Source organism: Meles meles, chromosome 5 (genome assembly GCF_922984935.1).
Source record: "Meles meles chromosome 5, mMelMel3.1 paternal haplotype, whole genome shotgun sequence".
In the NCBI taxonomy this organism is placed as follows: domain Eukaryota; kingdom Metazoa; phylum Chordata; class Mammalia; order Carnivora; family Mustelidae; genus Meles; species Meles meles.
Genome location: NC_060070.1, coordinates 12455024 through 12482014, shown reverse-complemented (window position 1 = coordinate 12482014; position 26991 = coordinate 12455024). Strand labels below are relative to the sequence as shown.

The 26991-nt window shown below is 45.8% G+C and overlaps 1 protein-coding gene across 2 annotated transcripts in view; it reads left to right on the top strand.

Moving 5' to 3' along the window:
- The window catches only part of TIAM2 (TIAM Rac1 associated GEF 2), a 109084-nt gene that overhangs the window by 3009 nt on the left and 79084 nt on the right, over window positions 1–26991 (top strand). For both annotated transcript variants that reach the window (XM_046004853.1, XM_046004852.1), the window contains exons 3-7: window positions 4953–5388; window positions 10927–11099; window positions 13095–13319; window positions 23329–23514; window positions 24194–24340. In XM_046004853.1, the coding sequence (XP_045860809.1) occupies window positions 4953–5388; window positions 10927–11099; window positions 13095–13319; window positions 23329–23514; window positions 24194–24340 (1167 nt within the window). The remainder of the gene's footprint in view (window positions 1–4952; window positions 5389–10926; window positions 11100–13094; window positions 13320–23328; window positions 23515–24193; window positions 24341–26991) is intronic.

Below are 26991 nucleotides of genomic sequence, written 5' to 3'. Positions count from 1 at the left end.
TTTTTGGGGATACATAAAAAAAATTATCTGTATAATCTCACTGCCTTCTAAGGGGGATAGCAAACAGTTTTTGAAAACATCTTGTACCCAAGAACACGTAATATCAAAAATATAATGCCTGATAAAAGAATTGTGATGATGATAATACTTATTATGATGTATAAAGTTGTAACGGGGAAACAAAGTGGCTTAGCCACCAGGAAGGAAAGTAATAGGTTGCCTTTTTAGGTAACTAGTGGTAACTGCTAGGTTTTTAGTTCTTCTTCTTCTTTTTTTTCTTTTAAAGATTTTATTTATTTAAGATACATAGTGAGAGAGAGAGAAAGAACTAGCAGGGAGGGAGGGGAAGAGAGATGCAGACTCCTCTGCAGAGCGGGGAGCTAGACCTTGGGCTCGATCCCAGGACCCCTGGGGTCCTGACCTGACCCGAAAGCTGATGCCCAACTGACTGAGCCACTCAGGCGCCGCTAGGTTTTTAGTTCTTTTGCTCTTGACTTTTCTGTTTTGTGTGTTTCTACTTCTAGTTATTTGTAGAAGGAAGAAAGCTTTTCCTTTTTTCTTTTTTTTTTTCTTCGCTTACACAATCTAAGCCGCATTGTTGAAGAGAATTTGAGCGGGTAATTTGCCTCTAGTAAAACTGCATTTTATCCATCCTAGATAGAGACGGAATTATAAAATTTTACAGAGCCTTATGGGTGACCAAGACTATGCCTTCCCTGAGTAGATGGTGTCAGATCTGTAAAACTTACTATTAGTTATTTCCTTTTCATGCATGAGGCACACCACCAGCACCCCTCCTGTGTTGTGCTTTGTTGCCCCTAGATCCCCCTTTACCCACAGGTAAAGAACAGATGACCACCGTCCCGCCACGGAACTCTTCATATCCCCAAATGTAGTAATTTGCTAACGCCTTACTCCTCACTTCTTTACACTCAACCACTGCCTAGTAGAGATTAGACTTTTCTCTCAGGTCCCATGTCCTGAACGGCTGACAGAAGTTGAGCCTGATGAGGGAAGTAGGTCCTGCTTTCTCTGGGGCTGTAATCCCGCACGGGCAACTTTTGTGTCTTTTTGATTCAGGTGTTCTGTGGCTGACTGAGGTTTAGCTGTCATTTACTGGGACCCCTAATTGATCCTGGCCTCGAGCCTGTTACTCCCCATCTCGTGTTTGCATAGAGTATGGTTCTCATCTGTCCATGTGTGTGGCCTGGCTCACACACCACTGTACTGAGTCTAATTCAGGTTTAGTTCAGCTAAAGGACGACCACTTGCCACTGTGTACTGACCACGTTCTGTCCCATTCAGGAGGTGACCTCCTTCAAGTCTGGGTCATCCAGAGATTTCGTTCTGAATGGTTTGTTAGCCAATGGAGTTAAGAACAGACTGGTTAGATAATCAAAAAGTCCGAATTTGAAAGTTGGAAAGGGCTTCCACCTCACTTTAAAATGAAGAAAACAAGGCTTAAGGAGTTTGAGGGTCTTCCCTGAAAGAGACACGGCAAGTTGGTGGAGAAGCCAGGGCCAAAGCCATTTCTACTAAGCCTCATATAAGAGCTCTTTCCGATGAGACACATGGCCAAGGTACTGTTGACAGCCACTGGTAGTTGCTTTGGGCTTATTGAATGTTAAAGTAAACCGCTTTGGATTTTTAAGAAATATCCTGTGAAGCCAGCTTTTTAGTTTTGCTTATGTTCCCACAATCGATAATCCGTGAAGGTAAGCAAGCCGAATTTTTTGTCTTGTTAACGACAAGACGAAAGTGTGCCGCTTTTGTTGGTCATTTTTTTTTTCCTCCTTTGTTTTCCTTTCATGATTTATGGCAGAGATCAGGTTTAGATCCTTAAAAATGTAGTCAGTGCGTGGGAGCAAAATTCCTGACGGTGTGGCAGATGGCACCAAATGAATGCCTATTCTCACATCACAGAAACTTCTGTCTGCCAGCAGGGCTAAGGTCCAGAAACCCTTACCATGATGGAGAGACTTGTTTTGACTTTTTAAAGAAGTAGTATAAAAGAGGAACCCTTTCTTAGGGTTTTTAACCAGTAGGGTGAGTTAGTGAAAAGGCATCCACAACTGGAAAAGAATACCACAGCAATCAGAGAGAATGTGCTAGAGAGGAGTATGTGTTTGGTGCCAACAAACCTTCATATCAATGGAGCTGTACTGTGGGTCCTTGTTCCTGTCCTGGGTGAACTTTTAGTTCTGTCAGTCAGGGTGGGCTGGGTTATGCGGAGATAACAGAAAGCTCTCAGAACTCCGAGGTTAGTACAGGCCAAGTTTCTTTCTTTCCCGTGCTGTCACTCTGGTCTGCACTGTCCCTCTCTGGGACCCTGGGTCCACAGAGTAGTTCCAGCTGGAAAACTGCAAGCCGTGACAGCAGAAGGAGAAAGAAAATTGTGTGTTGGCTTTTGCAGTTTCCATGTGTCACTTCTGTATGCTTTTATTGGCCCAAGCTAGTCACAGGGTCATGGCCAACTCAGAGGGAGGGGGAAGGAGAAGGAATGACCCTGCCCTGGGCCCTGGGAGGAGGGTCAGGCGTATTTGGTGGGCAGCAGTGACAGCGGACATTCAGGGGGCAGAGACCCTGGCCTTTAGGCCCTCTTTAGCCCTTTGAGGGCTGCGTAGTCACAGAGAGCTAGTGGTCTCTACTGTGGGATGAAGGAAAAAGACATGTGAAGAATGACCAGGTGTGAATTTGAATACATTTTCCTAGAAAGTGAGGAATGATGATCAGGAGGTTTCTTTTACCTCCCGAGAGAGACTGAACTCTGTCGAGCCCCTCTCTCCTCTTTTCGGTAATGCCCTGGTCATGAAGTTACATTTTCCATTGCTTAGGATGATCCAGTTGCATGCAGAGAAATGGAAATCAGACTGCCTTGTGTACAGTATAACACGACTCCTTGGTTTCATACGCATAGCACGGTGATAGGGAAATGCAGCTGAGCTGACTTAGGGACGGACGTCCACTCATACGTTCCTGTTAGCCTGAAAATCAGTCACTGGCTAATAGGATTCTCGACAGAAAGCTTTAGAAATGTGTTAGAAACTGGGAAAGTTCATGTCTAAGAATCAGTTATAAATGCTGAAATGCTATATTTTCCCGTTTCTTAGGAAAATTTGTCACGCTTTGCTGTGGTGGAACATTTAAAAGTGAGGGCTACAACTACCAACTGAAGACTCTCTTGCGAAAAACACTGTCAACAATGTTTTATAGGGTCACATTTCAATTTGGCACCTGAGTGTCTTTCCTCTGGCAGACTTTGGCTTGTTTTGAAACACCCCATTAGAGCTCTTGCTGGGTATCCGAGGCATCCCGGTGTTTGGGGGCGGTGAGTCAGAGTCACGTTCGTAGCTGACATGATGTTAACGCTAGCTAAATGAGAAGTATTCCTTCACCTCTTAGGAGTTTTTGCACAGCAACAAAGTGACAATTAAAAAAAAATCTTAAACTATTTTGAAAGTTTCTTCCCTAAGTGACTCACTGCAGCTGGCTTACTTGCTCTATTCTTGCATAAGCATCTGTGTATAAATAAATATGACTGTGGGACATGGTGTAAACACAAGTGGAAAATAATATTTTTGTTAGTAATAGCTGCGATTAGGGCTCCGTTGTTTATAGCCCCTGGGTATTTGGAAGCACTCTCCAGCTGAGGAGTTTCCTACAAAATGTGCTTGCTACTGGATTTCCGGATAGAGTGTCGGAAAGAGTAACCCCTCCACACAGTGGAATATTCAGAATAAGGCCTTTGGTCGGTGGCCTTGACTCATTTTTATTTTGAATTATTATATATTTATTATTTATTTAATTTTCTTTTTATCTTAATGGGTAAGGCAATATAATGGACAGCCTTCTAGTGGCTGAGTAGATGTGTACACTGAGCACTGCTCTGCAGACTTAATCTAGGCTCTAAATTTGGAATGTTAAGTCTTAAATTAGGCTTACCTTCTGCTGAAAAATGTACTTACTGATGTTTCCCAGTGAATGGCCTGTCTGAAAGTTATTCTTCTTAAATAACCGGATTTCTCGAAGCGAGGAAACATTCCGTGTTGTCAGCTCTGCATGGCCCCTGATTGTCAGTGCATGGCAGTCTCATGGGGGCAGCCATTATTTTATAAATATTAGTTCTATTTAGAGCTGCCAGTGTCTGATTTTATGTTGCAGTGCATGTTGAGGTTAAGAATCATGTCTTTGGTATCCCCAGTGGCTCGAATAAAAAAAATGATGTTCAAATGAAAGGATGTGAGTGAATATTTCTTTCATGGAAGAAATTCCCAAATTAAGTAAAAAAAAAAAAATGCTGTTTATGAAAAACAGCATTACGAGGAAATACTTTTTGTAGATGAAGAATCCCACGTGCGTGGTTTTTAATATCTGAAGAAGGAAAATAAGATGATAGACATCCTCAAGTCTTAAGGTGGGTAGGGGTAGGGAGAAGCTGGGGACTGACTGACTGTTTCGGGCAGAGGAAGAGAAGTTTGTCTAACAATACCTGACAACACCTGAGTACTTATTCCCTAAACCTGGAACTGGAGATTTTCTACCTTTAAAAGGATCCAGGAGGAAGACCTGGATGAGGAGTGCGAATTCCTTCCAGGAAGACACCAATTCAGTCAGCAAAGAAATGTCAGCCTAGAAATCTTCACTGATGTGTTACAAATACACTAATTAGTTTCTTGATGCTCAGCATCGGTTAGAGGTAGGATAGTCAGGAGCCCTTAGTCAGTTCCTATCTTTAAGCATTGACTCCACTGGCTCGGGATTGGGTTGGACAACATTATTTCTACAGTTCTTTCTGGTTTGGTGACTTAATGTTCGAAGATGAATTTTTGTTAAGCGTCTTGCTTTGTGGCAGCACCATTAGAAAACAGCAGTATGACCTGTTTCTGGTGTTGGGGAAGGGATGCTTTGGATGTATGTAACCTCTGATGGGTGGTCGTCTGCATTGCTCACAGGAGCCGAGGTCCAAGGAAGGCAGTGACTACTTTGACAGCCGCTCAGATGGACTGAATGCAGACGTGCAGGGGCCCTTCCAGATGTCTGCTTCACTGTGGTCTGGGGGCTCAGCTCAGATCCTGTCCCACAGAAGCGAATCCGCTCATGCAATTGGCAGCGATCCCCTCCAACAGAACATTTATGAGAATTTCATGCGGGAGCTGGAAATGAGCAGGACCAACACAGAGAATGTAGAAACGTCCACAGAAACTGCAGACTCCAGCAGCGGGTCCCTCAGCTCTTTGGAGCAACTTGATCTGCTCTTTGAGAAGGAGCAAGGGGTGGTCCGAAAAGCTGGATGGCTGTTCTTCAAACCCCTCGTCACTTTGCAGAAGGAAAGGAAGCTGGAGTTGGTCGCCCGGAGGAAGTGGAAACAGTACTGGGTAACACTGAAAGGTAAGTGCATTGTTGACTCAAGGGGGCCACTGGAATCATTTCTTCCAGCTGTGCCCTCTCCCAGGAAGCACCAGTCAGTCCACGGTTACTTTGTGTCAATGTGAAGGGATTTGATACAATGACTCCCAGCATGCTTTGCTACACTTTCTCACATCTGGAGAATATGGCTTATGTAAGATTCTAATACATGGTGATTGAATTTCATAGTTATAGCTTATTATTTTATAGGTATTTTCGTATCATTCTTTAATAGTTTTTCTGCATCTGGGGGTAAAAATATTCCAAAAAAGTAACCAAATGCAGATCGTGAGTACCCTGTTCTTCACGAGGATCCTCAGCTTAAACGACAGACCATCTGGGTGTCCTCTGACCTTTATAAACTAAGGAAGTCTAATTGTCCTCATCCCAAACAAATGCCTTTTTTTTTTTAAGTGTAAAGGAAATAGGAGTAAGGATTGGTTTTGTTAAGATTATGAAAGTTTCTTGGAAGCATTGCCATTTGAGAATGATAATTGCCTGCTCACTGCGGTTGCGTAGACTGGAAGCGATCTTAGTGTCCTGTGGAGGAGCGAGACTTTGAGTCAGTACGGTGTGGATCTACACGGATGTGAAGACGGTTTACACAGATGCGAGCAGGAAGGGCAGCCTCACAGTCACGTGTGCACAGTCATCCTGTGACTCTGTCAGAGGCACTGAGTATGGTGTTCAAAGCCAGACCTCATTATCGGGCGACCGCCTTCCCCGTCCTGGGGGAAAGCAGAAATGGGAATCCTATCTGCAGACACTATGTGTGGAAGGGCTGAGCCATCCCACAGGGCTCCTTTCTTGCAACCCCCCCGCCCCCTTCCCACCTTGTAGAAATTGGGAAATGCCCCCACCCCAGCCTTGGGGAGCTGGTGCCATTTCATAGTCACCCAGAAGCCTGTCTGGGAAGGATGCACCTTGGAAGGCATTTTGCCTTTAAGTGATGCTTTTCCCTAGCAAACTGGATGGTTTCTAATACCCAAGTCCCAGTCTTTTTTTTTCCAGCTTGTGATACATTGTGGCCGAGGAAGGCCCAAGAGCTCACCTCTCATTTGGGTGTCCTGGGGAGACAGGTTCTTACGCCAAATGACGGGTGAGATTTGGAGAGTTGGAATAAGGGACTGAACCTACCAAGATACAGTTTGAAGGGATACGTTATGCTCTCAGGTTTAATAATCAAATAACCATCCAAGTACAGGATAGGGAGCTGTGGCTGTCGAGCATTACAAGGAGATTTGGGGGGCGGGGGTTGAGCTGTAGGCCGTTTCTTTTTTCTTTTCTTTATTTTTTAAAAGATTTTATTTATTTATTTGACAGAGAGAGAGATCACAAGTAGGCATAGAGGCAGGCAGAGAGAGAGGAGGAAGCAGGCTTCCTGCTGAGCAGGGAGCCCGATGCAGGGCTCGATCCCAGGACCCTGAGATCGTGGCGTGAGCCAAAGTCAGAGGCTTAACCCACTGAGTTACCCAGGTGCCCCTGTAGACCATTCCTTGAATGAGTTTCCAATGTGATGAAGTCAAGATAGAAGGAAATGTGATTTAAAAGAGTGAATGTGATCTTTGGCTACCTTCTTCCAGCTGTGCTGGGTTCTATAGCTGCAGCGGTCTCTCCTCCCTCTGCCCTGGGTGGAGCTGGCCATTGCTGTCCTTGGGGGCACGATAGTGCAGGAGCCCTGTTAGTGAGCAAGATGGGGATTCTTGAATAGGTTCGACCTGAAGTATCCCTGATTGGAGAGGGGGAGGGAAAATGTCTTCTCAGGAGAGCGAGCATCTGGGATTGATTATGAATCACAGTCTGAAGCTGCCTCCTCCCGGCATGTTGTTTGAGAGAGATGCACTTGACTCCGTATGAGACGGGTATCTGTTTTGTTTTGCTTTATAAAAAATTGTATTTATTTATTGTATTTATTTTTTTAATGTAAAATTTGTTTGTTAAAATGAATGCTTTGGGAAGTCACTCCCTGCCTGTTTTAATGGCTCTGAAACACCCCCCTCCCCCAACTCCCACTCCAGTAGTGGTGGAGGCTGGTGATGGTGTGTGTTTGTATGTCCATGACCTAACCCCAGCAGGGGTTGACAGCAGGGGGTTAGAGCCATGCTATATGATGTATATTTAGGAACATTTAGCTTGGAGAAGGCCAGGAGTGGGGGGGGGGGGCAGTGAGCAGCAGTCTTGTGGAAGGGGCGCTGAATTTATTCTGGTTCCCCAGGGGTTAGGATGGCACGCTGATTCTGAATTAGAAGTACAGCAGTGACCAGAGCCATGAGCAAGTGGAAGGAGGCTCTCTTCCTGATTTCCCTGCTTCGGCAGACATTCATGCGGAGCCGGATCATGGGAGGCTTCCTGGGGGAGGAGATTTAGGCAGGTTTCTCTTAGAGCTGGAAGAGCCCACCTTCAGGATTTTCCATCCTGAGGGCTACCACGGGGGCTCCTGCTGCTGACCTGAGTTGTCTGACTGCCCCAGGGTCTACGCTCTTGCCTGCACTCCGATGCCTTGGTGCTTGCTCATAAAACCCTTTAAGACCCACGGAGAAAGGGTGCTTTGTAAGTGTGAATGTTATCAAGCACACATTCCTTCCTTCCCTTTGCAGCCAAAGAACGTTATGCGATAAAGATGTTTTTTTTCCAGCATAACCTTTTCCATGTGGCTTTCTATACCTCTTTCCTCTGGGAATTCACGCGGCTGAGTTGAACTTTCTTGGCTTAGAATCCAAGTTGTAATGTTTGGACTTAACTGTTTGGTTTGATCTTAGTCGCACACACACGCACACACACGTGTATATATATGTATATATGCAAGCATGTACGTTTGAGCAGAATTACAAATTCTTGAAGTATTTATGGTGCTCTGGAGAGAGCAGCTGTAAGCGCTAGTTGTATACCCGTGTCATGTGTCTAGTGTGCTAAGGGCATAAATGTTTTCTAGGGCTTGGACGATGTCATAACATTTTTAACAAAGGCAATGCTGCTTTCCATACGTCTTCCAGTGAGTCAGGAGAGGGGTTCCTGCCATACTTCGGGGATCCCGGTGGTTCTGCCCTGTATGAGGGGGTGGTGTGATGAGTGAGGCTTGAGAGGGTGTCGAGAAAAGGTGGGTTTCAGGGAAGATGAGACGAACTCCCTTTTTGCACTGCCGATACTTCTGCTGGCACCTCATCTGTTCTCGTACTTCTGCTGCTGTTCTGGTCTGTTTTCTCTTCCTGCTACAGTGGCGAGAAGAACCCCTCCTGGCAGCCCTCCAGGCCAACCCCAGCTCCTGGCAGGGACCGGGCAGGGCTGCTGGCCACAGCCCTGGGTGGGAGCCACCGGGACACGAGATGCCGCAGACAGGGGTGCCCCGCTTTCCCTCAGCCTTATCGCCCCAGCATGGGAGACACAGATGAGGTTAACTTTGATGTAATAGATTTACCACTGATTTCCTGTTCTTTAAGTTCAATAGCAATGCAATCGCGCATACTGTTTTACCTCCTGGCCTGGGTCTAACATGACACGTCCTGTTTTGGTTTCACGCTGCCGCGGTAGATGGGGCGTTCGAGTTGGCGGCATGTTGGCATCTGCCCAAGGTTGTGTTCATTTCCTCTAGATGTCATGACTCAAACCACAGCCGCTGGGCGTACAATGGTGGGGAAGCTGGGAAGTGAATGTTCACCCATCGGAAAGAATTTGGACTGGGCAGAACTGGCGTGGGTCTCTCACTTTGACCCTGGCCCTCGGGTGCCCAGGTCATGGCAGGTTGCATACACAGCAGCAGTCAGACAGGCCTTTCCTGATGGAAAGATTTGGGAACATTGTTTCTAAGTGCATCAGTGGCTGGAAAAAGACCGGCTTAGCCCTGCAGGAACAGCCCTGGTCGGAGACTGCCTCCTGCTTTCCGTTCTTCTGGAAGTCTCTCCTAGCCTTAGTGTGGGTGCCTTTTGTTTGCAGGAAGAAAGGTTGCTAGAGCTTCTTGAGATCGTTAAGCACCAGGGAGGGGGAAAGTGTCACGATGCTCTTTCCGAGGGCAGAGCTACCTGCCAGCATCTTCTTCTCCTGCTTCTGCGCTGCACTGGGTTCCACGATCTGAGCTTATGTGTCCGGATTCAGATGTGGGTTTTCGAAGGAGGAAGTGACGCTGGCTGGCAAGAAATGGGTTTTTGTTTTCTTTTCTTTTTCTTTTTTTTTTTTAAAGATTTTATTTATTTATTTGACAGAGAGAGAGATCACAAGTAGGCAGAGAGGCAGGCAGAGAGAGAGGAGGAAGCAGGCTCCCTGAGGAGCAGAAAGCCCGATGCGGGGCTCGATCCCAGGACCCTGAGATCATGACCTGAGCCGAAGGCAGCGGCTTAATCCACTGAGCCACCCAGGCGCCCCTGTTTTCTTTTGTTTTTTTAACATTTAGACTTAGATGAGTGAGGAGTTCTAACTCAGAGGGGCAAACAGTCACGCACTGGACCTCGTTCGTTGGCTGTGCGGCTGAGAGCAGCTGCTGCTGCTTCACATCAGCAGGAGGGGCTGTGCAAAGCAGGGGGACGGGGACCTCATCCGCCGTATTTGGATGCCAGGGCTCAGCACATGAGAAGTGCTCAGAAGTGTTTATCAGATGAAGGTTTTCAACAAGAGAACGTGCTTGTGAACATTTTAGAATTTGCTTGAAAACTGTGTCTAATAATTATAAGACGCTCCTAATTATCAAAGTAGATCCTTCATAACTTCTACCTACAATAATTCATTAGCTTATAGGGGAAAGCTAGGTATTTGCACGCATTTTTATGTCATGTTTTAAAATCAAGGCATATTTAGTTTCATTTTCCCCTCTTCATCTAAACTAGCAAAATTCGTGGTGTTATTTCCTCTTACTGTGCAGTAAAAGAAGACACTAATGTTGAATTATTTTATGTGGCATTTGGAGAATTAACTGGGTGTTTTCTCATAAATGGCAAAGTTCTGCAGGTAAACTCGTTTTCTTGTTACCATCAGTTGTAAGTATAGAAGCTCCCTCATTTAATGAACATTGTTGTTCTCTCTGCATTCAGATTTCTTAAATAATGCAGGGCTGTGGTCGAGAAGGAGGGCTCTGGGGCCAGTGCCTGGGTTCAGGTCCCTGCTCTGCCACAGTCCAGCGGTGGGACCTGCACAGTGGTATAAGCCCTTGGGTTTCTCATTTGTAAAATGGGGTTAATAACCACACCTGCCTTCTGGGGCTGCTGTGGGGACTAAATGAGGCATTGGAGAACTTAGAATAGTTTCTGACAGAGTAAGCAACAATAAATGCTTGGTATTGTTATTACTATGATATCATGTTTACAAAAACCTCTCCTTTTCACCCGAGTTATGCTAATAAAGCAAGGCATACTTTGGATACCACAATTTCCTTTTGTATGACATGGTTGGTTTTCTCATTCTATTCCCCCCCCCACCTCTCTCCCTCCTCCCTCCTTCCTTCCTTTCTTTCCTTCATGTGTCCCTTACCTTCTCCCTGCCTTCCCAGATCCTCAAGACTGTGACAGAGATGTAATTTGCTTCTCTGTCTCGTAGGTTGCACCCTGCTGTTCTATGAGACCTATGGGAAGAATTCCATGGACCAGAGCAGCGCCCCTCGGTGTGCGCTGTTTGCAGAAGACAGCATAGTGCAGTCGGTCCCAGAACATCCCAAGAAGGAAAATGTGTTCTGCCTCAGCAACTCCTTTGGAGACGTCTACCTTTTCCAGGTACTGCTGAACTTTCTGGACGGAGGGTCGAGGCGATGGCTTGTGTGCTAGGAGGACGAGAAGGAACAGAATGAAGAGGCATAGTTTACCAATGCAATAGAATACACGCCTGGTCAGGCTTTGGGTTGGGGCTTGAGAGAACCAGCCCCTGCTTACCGTCAGGTGGCATGGGGCCCGTGTTCATCCAGTCATTCATACAGCAAGCATTTCTTGGAACGCTCTTCAAGTTCCAAGCCGTGCCCCCTGGAATGGTCTTGAGGATTTGAAGAGAGAAAAACCATGGTCCTCGTTCTGGCGTAGCTCACGGTCTAGTGGTGCAAGGTCTGAAATTCTGAGTGGAGGCTCTCAAGGAAGCCTACAGAATACAGCTAGGAGAGCTTTAGATTTTTCCCTAGGATCCCAAGAGAAGTGAAAAAGGAGCTTTTCAGGAAAGCCTTAAGGACAAATGCTGTAAGGTCTCATTTTTCAGTGGAAGTGGACTCAGGATGTTAAGTTTCGAGTTGTCTCCCATCACGATGTTTAGCAGTTTTCTAGCAGATGCAATGTTGATGAGCATGGTGGGATGCCAAGCCTGCGGTGTTGGTGTCAGCCTTAGGGGCGAGATCCTGGTGCTGCCGTTGGGTGTGTGCACCATCTTGGAGAACTACTGAACTTCTCTGAGCTATGGTTCTGTTAGTCGGTAGGGTAACAGTAGCTTATGGGATCGCGTTAAGGATCAATAATGTGTATGTGTTAAGTACTCAAGAAATTCTAACTATTGGTGCTGTTATTGATGAACTCACAAGGGGTGGAGGTGAAGGAGGTGAAGTGTATTTCTGAAGTGATTGCCAGGCTAAATCCAGTGCGGCGTGTAGACCCAGTACTGCAGGTCCTATCTGACCATAAAAGCTCATGGAAGACCTCATAGGTCCTTGCTTCAGGAGTCTCAATGACATTGGTCCTGGACAGTCTCAGGAGCCCTGCAGAATTGCCTAGTGTTCTCTCTGCTGACTTTGGGAATCTAGAATTCTCTGCACAGACAGGATTTCCTGTTGCCGGTACCAGGTGAACTCACTGGGCCTCTAGTCTTCTTGCTCTCCACAACTTGACTTACAAGATCCAGGGCCTGAGGTTTGATTTTCCTTCTCCTCACTTATGTTTTAAAGCCAAGTAAGGAATTGCCGTTAATCTGAATTGTAGGGAAGGTAAGATAAATCTGCATGGACTGGGATGCCTGGGTGGCTCAGTTGTTAAGCATCTACTTTTGGCTCAGGTCATAATCCCAGGGTCCTGGGTTTGAGCCCTGAATTGGGTTTCCGGCTCAGTGGGGAGTCTGCTTCTCCCTCTCCCTGTGGCCCTCCCCCTGCTTGTGTGCACTCTCTCTCTCTCTCGCTCCCTCAAATAAATAAAGTATTTGAAAAAAAAATTTAAAAATCTGCATGAACTTCTCAGGGGCAAGTATGCGATGAGTATTTTGTGATTCAGGCAAAATATCCTTAGTTCTAAGAAATTTTCCCAGTAGGTCCTATTGTATGATCCCAGAGATCACTGGATGATCAACCCACAGCTTGAATGTATGTAGTTTTTCTGGACATTGAGGGAGCAGAAGGGGTTTTTAGCCTGCTAAGGATCATAGTAATTTACTTATTCTGCTTTATTGAGACTCGCTTTATTTTTAAAATATTTTTCTTTTTTTTTTCAGATTTTTATTTATTTGAGAGAGAGAGAGAGAGAGAATGAGAGAGCATGAGAGGGGAGGTCAGAGGGAGAAGCAGACTCCCCATGGAGCTGGGAGCCCGATGTGGGGCTCGATCCCAGGACTCCAGGATCATGACCTGAGCTGAAGGCAGTTGCTTAACCAACTGAGCCACCCGGGCGCCCTAAAATGTTTTTCTTATGTGAAAAAATGCGTACAGTCACTGTGTCTGAAGTTAACTGAAGATCAGAGAAAGAAGAACCCTTATGTGTATTCCCGGTGCTGAAAGACAACCATTTTAATGTTCCCCCTGTGTTTAGGCCACTAGCCAGACAGATCTCGAAAATTGGATCACTGCCATACATTCAGCTTGTGCATCCCTTTTTGCAAAGAAGCATGGGAAAGAGGACACGGTTCGGCTACTCAAGAACCAGACCAAAAACCTCATTCAGAAGATAGATATGGACAGCAAGATGAAAAAGATGGCAGAATTGCAGCTGTCCGTTGTTAGCGACCCAAAGAACAGGAAGGCCATAGAAAACCAGGTACTACTTATTTGTGTTTTCTTTCCTTGCTCATGTCACTCACCACAAAAATCGGAGTTGGGATGCAAATGGCGGCAATGTTCCTTACCCCTCTGGGGGAGATTGTTTCTGTGGATTCTTCTTGCAAGAACTTATCGGCAACTTTTGTGACATCAGTGATGTGATAGGCTTTATTTACAACCTTTGGTTGTTGTGTATATCCAGCGGAATATTTGCAACCAGGTCGTTTTTCATAATTCTGTTTAGTTCCTTCTTGCCTGGCTGATTTTCTCATATATTGTCCCTTTCAGATCAAAAATTTTTATAATAAAACCACTAGAATATTAGATGGAGAAGATTCTAACAGGGTGGCTTTGGGAAGTATGGTTTAGTGTGACGCAGCTATTTCTGTCCTTGGGTTCCAAAACACCAGTATATATATATTTTTTTCTGTTTATAACACATAAGGTGTTAAGGAGAATGCTTTCTCTGGTCTAGTTCCACTTTCATTATCAGAATTAAATAGCTTGTTTTTGTGTTGTTTGCTTTGGAGGAGGAGAAGCAGCTTTTGAATATCTCTTTTCCTTGGCTCATGCACCCTAAGCCTCCAGACACATGGCCATGAAGGTTCTCGCATCTCTCTCTTCCTAGATGCAGGATGAGCGTTGTCTCTTTAGACGGTTAATGTGGCAGTGGCTTGGAGGACAGGGGGACACGGGGGACACGGGGAGAGCCGCTGGTTGGTGGGATAGCACTGGTCTGGATGTGTAGCTATCAGGGCCTGGTGCACAGGGACCCCACCGAAGTTTCACAGTTTAAATGGAAAACCTATTTCGGAGTATGTAATTTCTATAATTCTGTAGAACCTCAGTGAGCATATCCTACACTCCCGAACTGAACTGTTCTGAGAATATGCCCTTTATCTAAAGAGTACCTAGGAACACAGTCCAACTATATCAACAGGACCTGAGAAGAGGGTTGCCAGGCAGAAGGTGGGGAGGTGGCAGGGGTTGGGGAGTTTGGCAGGAGCACCACGGCGGAGGAAGTGCCGCCTCCAGGAGCTCACCCTGGGTCCCCTCTGCCCTCTGCCTGCACCTGTCGCGGAAGAGGGAGGTGCTGAGGCTGGTCCCCATCACCCAGCTTTCAGTCTCTGTGGTGTGGAGAGATGTGATGCTACGTCAGGGTTACCTGGCAAATCAGAAAGCTTGCGGGGGGGAGAAATGGTCATCTCAGTTTTCCGTGTAGCACAGCTCATGTGTAGTCTTGAATTTCGAGGATCCGGGAGCCACAATAGTCTGTCTGTCCTCAGAGGTGAAACTTGTGGATTTCCATGTCTCAGAGTGTTCAGGGTGCCCCAATAAAACAGTCTCGGGATGACCATATGGGGAAAATGTGGTTATAACTTCTACTTCAGCTCACTGAAATTCACCTCTGAAGCCATACTTTCTTCCTCTGAAGGGACATCCACCTTGGAGTCTGTAGGTCCTTATTTAATCTCAAACATGTAGATCCAGGGAGAGAAACGGGAAATCAGGCAACATTCAGAGGCTCCTGGCCTGCCCACCCCCATCTCCCTCCACCTCTTTTGCTTCCCTTTTCCTTTTTACAGCCACAGGAAGTTCAAGCAACCTTAAAAAAACGCATTTTCATTAAATATAATTTTATTCCATTAATGCAGTTTCATTAACTGTAGTTTATAGTTGGCAAACAATTTACGATGTCTGTGGGAGGGGAATTACTTTCACACAAACTGGACTCACACCCTAGAGGCTCTGACGGTTGGACGGCCCAGAGAAGCTCTTTCAGTCATGACTCGCAGCACGTTATACATCCGTTGTCAGAAGCATGACTAGTTATTTTAGGCACACTGTCCTGACACGGCTAAGTTTCCATGTCAGTTTTCCATGCCCCCCCCCCACCCCCTTCCCCCTATGCACGCAGCTATCCTCTCATACTGTACTGGTACGTTTCTGGTACGAAACCACTGGAAGGATCTTTAGGAATTCCACCTGAAAATATTCTCCCCATCGTAGTGGCAGTTTCTGAGGTTGTCTTTGAGTCCTGTTTTCCCAGAGGTCTTTGCGGTGGCCGTCACGAATTACGTTTGCTGGGCTCACTGTCCTTTGCTCATTTTCCAGATGGTTGTAAAGAGAGTTATTAGCTCTTTACTTGCTGACGCAGCGAGTATGAAACGTAAAGGGAGATAAAAAGGCACATGCTTAGATTTATTTTTATGAGATGATCTTTGACTCGAGAATGTTATGCGAAGCTACAAAGGCAAAGGTATTTTCAAATCAAGAGCAGTAAGAACACGATCTCTCAAATATCCCGTGACTATACTTTTTTTTCCAAACGACCTTTTTAAAAACATCTTTAACAGAGCAGTAGTGCTTTCTCCACTTACCACTTAAAACTCTCAACGTCCCTATATTTTATTTTACATAAAAGAAAATATGTAGTGCTTTGCCCCAGAGACCCCAAGAACCTCAGATAGAGTCATTTATAGCCTGATAAGAGCAGAACTTATGGAGTACGTTACATCATGCACGGTAAAGTCTCTGGAACAGATTTTCTCTGCAGTGTTTGGGTGGAGAAGATCGTTGCGTGCACCCTTTCCAAATAAAAAGATAAAACGACACTGTCCTAGTAGTAACGGCTGGGCTTCATAGCGTGGCATGGTGACGTGCTCTGCTTGAAAGAGACCATCCCACGGGCTTGTCCCGGGGCCTTTTGGAGATGCTGGGAGGCGGGCAGGGTGACGCAGCTTTCACTCGAGCATATCCAATGTGGAGCAGACCGTGCGGCCAGCCACATGTCGGATTCCTTTTGAAGTCCTGAGGGAGGAAGAGCTGTAAATTAAGTCCAGTTAGAACTTTATTTTCCTTCCCGTTCATTATTTTAAACAAGTAAACAGGGACAAAACCTCACTGCCCTTTGGTGGTCTTCCCCCCCCCCCCGCCCCCGCTCAGATGACTTTCCAGCATCCTGATGCATTTCTGGTGTTCATCATCCCCCTGCCCCCGGCGACAGTTCATGAGGCCCCGATGGCGGGAGGCAGTCAGAATGGGGCAGAGGATGCAGCAGGAGCAGGAGGCTGGGGCAGAGGGCTCAGGGCTGCTCTGGGCTTTGTGAAACGTGGGCTTCCTTTTAAATATTTACTTTCAACCTGGTAAAGAGGATGGATGGAATCCAGGCAATTGGAAACTGTGGCGAGGGGGAGGGAACAAAGTGAATGAAGCCTTGAGGAAAATATGGTATGGAGTGTGTGTGTGTGTGTGTGTGTGTGTGTGTGTGTGTGTGTGTGTGTGTGTGAAGCCATTTGGGGAATAAAACATCAGAGAGGGAGGTGTTGGTGAAAGAGGTCTGAGGAGACGAGGCCGGATGGTGGAGGTTCTGGACATTGCGTTTAGCTCCGTGAACGTGTATTAAGTGCCTCTCTGAGTCCAGCAAGTGTGCACACACTGGGCAGTCAAAGAAGATGCTGTTTTGCCCTCTGGGGCTCTCCATCTAGCGGGGTGCCGGTCAGCGAAGCATGTTATTGCAACATAATTTGGTGGCTCTAGAGCAAATGATATTCCAGAGCGTTGTGGAAGACAAACCAGAAGTTTAGCCTCCTGTGTAATCAGGAGGCTAATCATGGAAGACTTCCTGGAATCATGGAAGACTTCCTGCAGGAGGGATGCCTGGATTGTTTCTTGAAAAGTGAGGAGTTAATAAGGAATGGAGAAGGGAATGCCAGGCCAAGAGTCAGCGTGAGCGAAGGCAGAGTGTAACGCCATGGTGCAGGCTGGTGGTTTGATTTCCCAGGCACGCACTGTGTGGGTGAGGGATGGAGGGTACGTCGGACTGTCTTCTCCCTTCCCTGGACCGCTGTGGAGGCTGTCCGGTTTCCCTTCCTCGGATGCGGGATGCGTCTTCCATAGGGACCCGGAGTGTTTGCATCTGTAAAGCAGATGTGATCCTGTGATTGCCGGGTTAAAAAACCCTTTAAGTGGCTTCTACTGCTTGTGAGATAAAGCCCTTGCCAGCCTGTCCTGCCTTTATCTAGCAGTGACGGCTTTCCTGCAGGTTCCGCCCCTTTCTTCGGGGGCTTTTCCTCAGGCAGAGAAGACCCGTATAGGCCTTCACGGGGCTCATCCCTCCTCATCTGTGAGGAAGGGTTCAGGGGTTACTTCCTCCCACCTTCCTGCCCACTCCTCTAGGGACTTCTTTTATACCCCATAATTCTTGGGGTCCCTCTCCTTGCCCTCATCTCATTGTTTTCTAATTATCCCCTTGTGTTTAAGGCTGCTCCTGGTCTGAAAATTGAGCTCTTAAAGGATCTGTAACTTTTCCATTTCTGTATCCCCGGAGCTTTGCCCGAAGTAGTGTGGGAGTGGACGTGTGTCTCCTCTCTACTCTGACTCGCTGAGTCTCCTCTCTGTGGGCCCCGCCTCAGCTCAACGCCGCTCTGGGCTTCCTTCCCTCAGGCCTTCCCTCTTTCATCCCCGGCTAAGGTATCCTCTCTCTGGCCTCACTCCCCATCCTCACGGCCCCTGAGCTTCTTTGTCAAGGCTCCGATCTCGGGCCATGATCGTGTGTGATTTCATGGCAGCCACGTGAGGTAAAGCTGTATGCGTCACTCATTTGATGGATGACTGAATAGACCCTGAGAGAAGTTAAATACATTTTCTAATGTCGCAGGGCTGGCATGTGGTGGAGCTAGGATTTGACCACAGATGTGCATTCCTAACCACTGGGCTGTATTGCCTCTCAGTAAGGAATCAGATTGTGTTTTTCTTGCTGATTAGTCATGTGATGAATAGTTTTGCATAAAATTGAAATTAGTTTTTATTTTTGTTGTGTGTGTGTATAATATAAATATGTATATGCATATATATTTATTTTTAAGTGATCTCTACATCTAACTTGGGGCTCAAACTCGCAACCCCGAGATCAAGAGTCACATGCCCTACGGACTGAGCCAGGCAGGTGCCCCAGAATTAGCTTTTTTAAAATTTAAGATTTATTTATTGATTTTAGAGTGAGAGAGAGCGTGGTCGGGAGGAGCAGAGGGAGAGGGGGAGGATCTTAAACAGACTCCACACTGAGCCTGGAGACCGACATGGGGCTCGATCTCACGACGTGAGATCACGACTTGCGCCAGAACCAAGAGTCACACGCTTCACCGACTGCGCCACCCAGTTGCCCCCCAAAATTCGTTTTTAAATGATTTCTATAACTTGGATTTTTGGGCTCGATTTGATGGGAAGTGTGTTTATTTTAAAATGGAGTGAATTTTATGGTATGTGAATTCTATCTCAGGATAAAACAGAACACATTCTCTAAATCTTAGTTGGTTGTTCTAACCACTCGTTCACGTCAGTGTGATCGTGTCACTAGATGGATTCTGCTGAGAACGGTAGGTTGCAGTGCTTGGGAAATACTGCATGGGAGGTTCTCATCCTATTTGCCAAAAGGGAAAAACTAATGATCTTTTGGGACAGATCTTGTAAGGGACAAATGACCAAATACTATGATCAAATGACTAAATGATAGAAAATATTTTTCTAGGGGTTTTGGGTGTGGAAGGAACGTACTTGTCATCGTTTTTATGTATCACTTATTCATCTGTTATTTTTAGCATTAGGCTCCCCCCCCTCCCCGCTCCCCACGCCTACAGTGTACCATAACCTCTCTGACCTCATTAGATGACTATAGCCGTATTAGCAATAGAAGGGGAGCTTTTGCATTGTGTTTGTGACAGAGCTTAAAAGTGGGAGTTTTCCTCCTTAATTTTGTTCTTAGTACCTTTTTCTTTTGCAGTGGAAGGCAGTTCCTTAGAGTGAGTTCTCTTCGTGTCATTTTTCTGTTTTGTGCAAGACGTTAGAAGAAATGAAAGCTCAGTCTACATAGAAGTTGAATGTTTATTTTCGTGTCCTGATATTTATCTTAGAAAATAAAGAAATGTCTAGGGACAAGGATCAGTATTTAAGGAATTTAGAAACAAAGGGGGAAAAACAGTCTTGGTTTAAGGGGATTGATTTTAGGCATTTTAGTGTTTGATAACAGAAAAAAATCTCCAGAAATTCCCTGATTAACATGTCAGATAATGTTACTGTGTTAGTGATGATGGTGATGGAGATTTCCCAACGTAAAGTTGTAATAGCTACAAAGCTGTCTTCTGTTTCTTCCATTACATTTGTAAAAATGTATCTTTATCTCCTATTTTATCTCATAATTTTGATAATTATAAAATATGTTTATCTTTTTTGTTAATGCTTAAAATTTGGGGGTGCCTGGATGGCTCAGTTGGTTAAGCGTCTGCCTTCGGCTCAGGTCGTAATCTTGGGGTCCTGGGATTGAGTCCGGCGTCGGGCTCCCTGCTCAGTGAGGAGCCTGCTTCCCCCTCTCCGTCTACACTAGCCCCTGCTGATGCCTGTGCACACACACTCCGTCTCTCAAATGAAATTTTTAAAAAAATTGCTTAAAACCTGGGCTGAGCTTTGCACATCAAGGTTGTAGAAGGCTGAAACGCAAAATGTTCAGTAGGAATAGAGCACCCAAGTGAGAGGGTAGATAGTCTTACATCCTTCCCTGTTGAACACCTGGGGACTTGTGGGGAGACATGAAGGTGGCAGTTAGATGAAAATGTGCACGAGAGTTGCTGCGGTAGGTCTCAGAAGTGCACGGTCACCTGCTTTACGAGCGAGGAGGCCTGCGATTCAGGGGCTGCATTGTGAGTGCTTGATAGAGGCTGATTCCCCCAAGCTGCTCCCCTTAGGGTCTGCTCGAGGCCTTTGCTACTCTGGGAAGGTGAGTCATCCCCCTTCTGGGGGCTTCGTTTCTTCTGCTGAGAAACAAAGGTGTGGTAATGCCGTTGCCCACAAGCTCATTGCGTATGGTCCCAGACTTTCTCAATGTCACGAGTCTGTCTGAGCTTATGAATCTGCCTTGTTGCTTCCCCCCTTCCCTCCAAGTAACCGAAGCATCTGAATCCGTGTCTTCACCGCACTCTCACCCGGTGTTCTCCACGGTCCTTTTCTCAACTTCAGTGAGTCTGTCGAAAGAAACATTGGACACTTCGTTGTTTCTTACCCAACCACAAATGTTCATTTACCCTCCATGGCAGATCTTCTCTAAAAGAACCGTGGCCTTCAAAACGGGAGAAATCGTCTTGAAGTATAGAACAGCTGTGTGGCTGGTGATGACGGGCTCTGCTGTAGAAATCTGTGGAAGTGAAGATTGGGTCCGTCAGGCTTCTCCAGAGAAACAGAACCAACAGGATACATGAGAGGATATGCATAAGGAGATTTATTATAACGAACACAGTCACACGACTGTGGAGACATGTAGGTCCCGAGATCGGCAGTGTCAGCGAGACTCAAGAATGGAACCCTTCTCATTCCAAGACTGGCAGCCTCTGGGCCAGGGCGGGCTGATGTTTCAGTTCCAAGTCCAAAGTCAGAAAAAAAAGCCAGTGTCCCAGTTGGAAGGCCACTAAGCAGGAGGAATTCTCTTTTCCTTGGGGGAAGACTCGGCCTTTCTGGTCTGTGTTCAGGCCTCCAGCTGGTTGAAGTGGCCTGCCCGCACTGGGGAGGGTCATCTGTTTTACTCAGCCCACCCATCTAAATGTTACTGTCTTCCAGAAACACCCTCATAGAAGCGCCCATGGGTCAGGATGAACATGGGAAGCATCACTGAAATGGAGAAGTCATAAAATCCTTTCTTGTTTGCATTTTTCACGAAATTTAATTTTAAAAATGTCCTCTGCCATGTACAATATTGATTGAGACACCAGTTCTCTTGAAACATAGTCACATATGTTAATGGACTTATTCATCTCTATAAGGTCTGCTTTAGGCTCTCTGGGTCCCCTAAGCTCTTCTTCCTTCCAAATGACGTTAGCATTTGAATCTGCTTCCTTCTCATGGATTTACCTGCATTTTATCCCAACTTTTGGGTGGAGATGTTCAGCCACACTGAAGATGATCACAGTGTTCCTGGCAAGATTTTAAGACTGCCTGTGTATCGTTGGTAGGGAATGGTCATCACTTTCCAGTGATGTTTTGATGCATAGTCACATAAATACATTAGGTGATGCCTTTAAAAATGCTTTGTGAACTGCAGAATTCACTGAAAATATAAGTGTGTCATCTTCCTTGTTCTCTTGTGATTGGCATAGACCCGGATTTTGTTTTACGTTTTTTGTCTTTTTACTCTGCCATGGGTGGCATGAGCTTCTTTCTCTTATGTTATCTAACGCCTGATGGGTTTTCTGTCCTCTGATGCTTCCATCCCCAACACAGCCCCTAGAAATTATCTTGTAAATGTTTTCACATGAAGGTAGAAAGGAGGGATACACTTTAATACACTGCCCAATCTGGAAATGTCTACATATTATTAGAAGACAAAAGAAGGTGTCTGTAATTGTGGATTTTTCAGAAAATCAGCTAGAGAAGGTATTTGAGAGGCAGAACTGGGGTGTAGTTTTTCCCGTGGCTTACAGCTTCTGGTAGGTGTCAGTTTATGGTTGTGTAATAACCATTTGTTCCTTTTAGAATCTAGACTTCTCTAATGTGGCAAGATGAAGAAGAGACAGTTTGGACTGGCTTCTTAGTTCAGAGCTGTGTCCTCACTAAGGCTATGAACCAGAATTGCTAGAGGTGGTTTCCTAGACTTTCCACTTATGGGGTAGATTCCTCACATGTCTGGACTGGGCATGTTCATTGAGAAAACCCAACAGGTCCTTCTAGTATTCATGAAAGGCTGACACCAGGCGGCTACCACGTTGCTAACATGGGTGTACAGAAGCTTCCACAAAGTTAAATTTGCTATGGAGATTGAGAATCTGGGACTTTGTAGCTTTGCTGACAGACCATGATGAATCAACAGATCATTTTAGATCTGGTAGCCATTGTATTTCTTCCATGTAGAGAAGGTGCACGGTGACCTTCCGACGAACTTGATCCGGAGGACTTGGAGTGGGGGCTGTGTGAGAGTAGCCAGTTTGTGTTGCTTTTCTTTTGGGAGAGACTGAAGTGATCAGAGTGTTAAATGTTGGAGACCCGTCAAAATATCATTTATCCAGAATTAACGATTGACCTAGAAAGTTTGCTGTGAAGAGTTAGAACCTGCCTGGAGGCTAACCCTGGCCAAAGCAGCGATGCAGCTGGTGCGGGTGAAGTGACATGTGCACCCTCATGACAAACCTTCACTGCGGACCCTGTCCTGGACGTGGAGGAGCTCGGACCGCCCTTGAGAGGGCAGCTCTCCGCTCTGCCGCTGAATCCCTGTGTTGGCAAGTTACTAGAGCCTTTTTCACCTTCTGCTTTCTCTTTAAATAAAGGTAAACGTGTTTTGATCCTTGGCAGGAGGGAAAGTGGCCCTCAGAATTTGACCGTCTTTCTTTACCAATTGGTAACTTTCTGAATTGATAAGTTCTGAAGAAGCAGCTCACTGACTTTTCATTGGTGTGAAAATGCGTTTTAATTTCATTCAGATGTAGAGACGGTGATTATTCTCTAATATACTTAAAATTGGAGTAGACGCTCTATTTGCCTTTACCCCTGAAGTCCATTTGCTTCTTATTGAGTCATTTACCCAGAATGCACAGCATTCACGTAAAAGACACCGTGTCCGTCATCCAGCATCTGTCTGTGTGCAGGTTAGTAAATCTGGTGTAAGATCAGAGGCTGGCAGTGTGAAGGGAAATTAAACAAAGTGAGACAACTACTTACAGTTGTTATCCTTCAGTTGGCATGGCTTGGCGTGCTGGAGTTCTCCAGAGGTCATGGTGTTGTGGCCTGGGTTTGGATTGGGACCACCGGCTTTGTTCTGTTTCGGGCCATCCTGATGAAGTCTGGTGCTGTCTGACCCACTGTGTCTGGGCAGGAGGGCTTGAGAGGGGGTGAGTAGGGAAGGTTCATTTCCACCATGCAGCACCGGCTGAAACAAATTGTTCCTTGAAGTTTGTGAAAGGGACCATATTTTCGGTTGGACTCATGAAACCTCATTTTCATTTCAGTCATCCCTGTTTGTTCTTAAACAGATCCAGCAGTGGGAGCAGAACCTGGAGAAGTTTCACATGGATCTGTTTAGGATGCGTTGCTATCTGGCCAGCCTACAAGGCGGGGAGCTGCCAAACCCCAAGAGCCTCCTGGCCGCCGCCAGCCGCCCCTCCAAGCTGGCCCTCGGCAGGCTGGGCATCTTGTCGGTTTCTTCTTTCCATGCTCTGGTAAGTTCCTGGGAAAGGCTGTGTGTGGCATTCAGGAAGGATTGCAGATGCTCCCCTTTTCCCAGCGGGTCGCCTCTCAGGTATCCTGTGACTTAGCCCAGTCCTGCCCAGGGGGTCCCCAGGGCTGGACACTGCGGGGATGGGGGGTGGGAGGCAGCCCTTTTCCAGGACTTTCTAGTTCTCTGCTGCTGCTTCTAGGAACCCAGCCACTCATAGGCAGTTATTAAATATTCACCTCTGCACTTGCTATTCTGTCCGTTTCACTTCTTTCCGTCGGGAGGGTGGAAATCCCTGAAGAGGGGCAACAAGGGTATGAAGAATGGAAAGGCTGAGCGAAAGGGGTTTTGTCCGTATTACAAAGAGCCCTGTTGAGTTTTCCACCGCGGCTCCTGGGTGGCTGGCTTCCGTGGCGACCATGAGCTCCAGCCCGGGGGGTCTGTGGGTCATTTTGCTGACCCCACTGCTCACCCTGGAGAGATCAGAACATTGAAACTCGGCTGGCGTTATCCAGATAAGAGGTAGCCATATGGCGCATGCGTATCTGGTATGTCAGACACGCAGTAGCTTTTGGGCAGAAGTGATGACTGCAGAAAGCAGGACTGACTTCTGTTCAGGCAACAATGAATTCTGTCACCCAGATAATATGCTTTAAGATACTGAAACCTGTGTTTTTAATTAGGTATGTTCTAGAGATGACTCTGCCCTCCGGAAAAGAACACTCTCACTGACGCAGCGAGGAAGAAACAAGAAGGGTATATTTTCTTCATTAAAAGGGCTGGACACACTGGCAAGAAAAGGGAAGGAGAAAAGACCTTCTATAACTCAGGCAAGTTCCTCAGGACAGGAGGGACAGCAGACTTAGTGGGAAATCCTGGACAGTCAGCAGATCACAAATGTTCAGCAACCGTTAAGAATGAGATAGAAGTTGATTCAAAGGAATGCAGTCTTGGCATGGGTTTTTCCCAAAGGGGAACACACAGGTCGCCCAGCTTCCTGTTGGCACTTCTGAAAATGCATTCACACCCTCCTCACAGCTGCAGCTCTGGGCACACAAACATAGAATCATTGCCTTCAGAATGGTTTTTCCCCTAAGATTTGATATTAAAATAAACATGTAAAATTAATAATAGAATAATGGCAACCAAATTCTATTGATAGTGGTGGACACTTTTCTCACTTAAACTTTATGACTCACCGGAGGCATTTGGTCATCAGATTTTAGAGATGAGAAGCCTGAGACATGGCGAGGTTACGTCCCTTCCTCACTCTTGTTCCCATGGCGCCCATGGGACGGGGCTGGCTTTGACTTCCCTGGACCCAAGGCTCTGCTACACTGGGCTGTTGCAGCGCTAATTGTCCTAGAGGAAGGACACCTGTTTCAATATTTTATTTTAAGTAATTAATTTTAAAAAGATTTTATTTAATTGAAAGAGAGAGAACACGAGCAGGGGGAGGGGCAGAGGGAGAGGAAGAGGCAGACTCCCCGCTGAGCAGGGATTTCCCCATGCAGAGCTGGATCCCAGGACCCCAGGATCATGACCTGAGCCAAAGGCAGATGCTTAACCGACAGAGCCACCCAGGTGCCCCTGTTTTAATATTTTGAAAATAATCTGAGCACTCATCGCTGAAATGGGGCTCATATATAGTGAATTGTCTTCAGAACATTTTGAATACTTCTATCTGAAGTATTTCCTAATGACATTAGTAAATGATAACTTACTAAATTTACTAAATGATTAGTAAATGATAATTAGTAAATGACATTAGTAAATGATAATGATTTTTATGTTGCAGACTGATATGTTTTAGGATTATTGTTTTTCCAAAGACTGTTGAAAAGTTGAATTCTTCATGTGTTAATCTGATTTTTTTTTTTTATCTGATCCTTTAAATGGGAAGGAAAAATGTGATAAGTCTGAAGAAATGCTTGGTTGTACTTTTAACATGTTGTTCTGAATAGGCTTCCAGTGTTAGAGGGTCACATCTGGAACTTGATTTTCTGTACTTCTTGGTTAAAAACAATATCAAGAAGATGTAGGATTGCTGGAATAATATACAACATTACATTTAGAATTCATTGTTAGTGTATAAAAAAGCCACTGATTTCTGTGTGTTGATTTTGTATCCTGCCACATTACTGAATTGCTCGTATGAGTTCTAGTAGTTTGGGGGTGGAGTCTTTTGGGTTTTCCATATAAAGTATCATGTCATCTGCGAAGAGAGAGAGTTTGACTTCTTCTTTGCCAATTTGGATACCTTTTATTTCTCTTTGTTGTCTGATTGCTGTTGCTAGGACTTCTAGTACTATGTTGAACAAGAGTGGCGAGAGTGGACATCCTCGTTGTGTTCCTGATCTCAAAGGGAAGTCTGTGAGCTTTTCCCCATTGAGGATTCATATGGTCCCTCGTTGGCAAATAAGTGAGATTCTCAGAATGCCAAGCAGTTTTGAAGATACCTTAAGTTCATGGTAACCCTGTCTTAAAAGCGGCACGGCTAGTCTAAGATCAAAAGAGCAACTTTTGTTTATACTTCCCCTGTTGCTCAGCAATACTTACCCTCCTTTGAGAGTTTGGTGAATCCAAAATTGCATTTCCTCTCAGGGCGGTTGGGGATCTTCACACAGACAGTCCCTCCAGGTTGTGAGTCAGTAGCCTTTGCATCACCAAGTGCCCTCAGTGGAGTGGAGCACAGGGTCCTTGTCTAGACGCCCAAACTTTCTGACTAAACGACTCAGAACCGTTTCTGCATGGAATGATGAGAGTAGGCCAGAGGTCATCTGGATGTAGCTATGCTTTTCCTTTCGGGTTCTTTTTCAAACCCGCCCCTTCCCCTGCAGCTCTGTTTCATGTTACTGAGCGATTTCTCTGTCTTCCCCAAATCATTTTGTCTTGAGTCGTATGTCCAGTAAACCTCTCAACTATTTGTAGAAGTTGAAACCTGATTTTTATTAGGCCTGGACAAATTTAATATGCTTTTGCAGAAGTAGGCAGTATTATTTAATTAATTGGGATAATTTGGCCACTTGACAATTTAGTTGGGGAAACACTGAGGAACAGTTGAGTATTACGTTGTTGACAGATCCTGAAAGAAGGGTAAGGGAGGTAATTTCTGGTGATCCTAAAATTATACAACACAGACAGCTACCTCTTCTGCCTTCCTGTGAGCTTGGCCCAGACTGTGGGCCCCAGAGCTGTCCAGTATGCTGTGTTATTGTCGACCCTGCTCCTGGTGGGCTGCTCTGCCTACGGTGTCCTTAGGTGGGGTAGAAAATCTCCACTCAAAACCCCATCCCCTTTTACCTTCCCTTCTCAGAGGTCCGGGGCTGCAAGAGCTTGGGTATGAGACAGAATGGCTTGTGCCGGGACCATGTAGCTGTGTTGCTCCTCTTTGTTCTTGGTGCTCTCCTCGTCTTAGATCGGACCAACCATGGGGCCACAAGGAATCCAAATCCAAACCTTCCTTTTTTTTTTTTTTTAA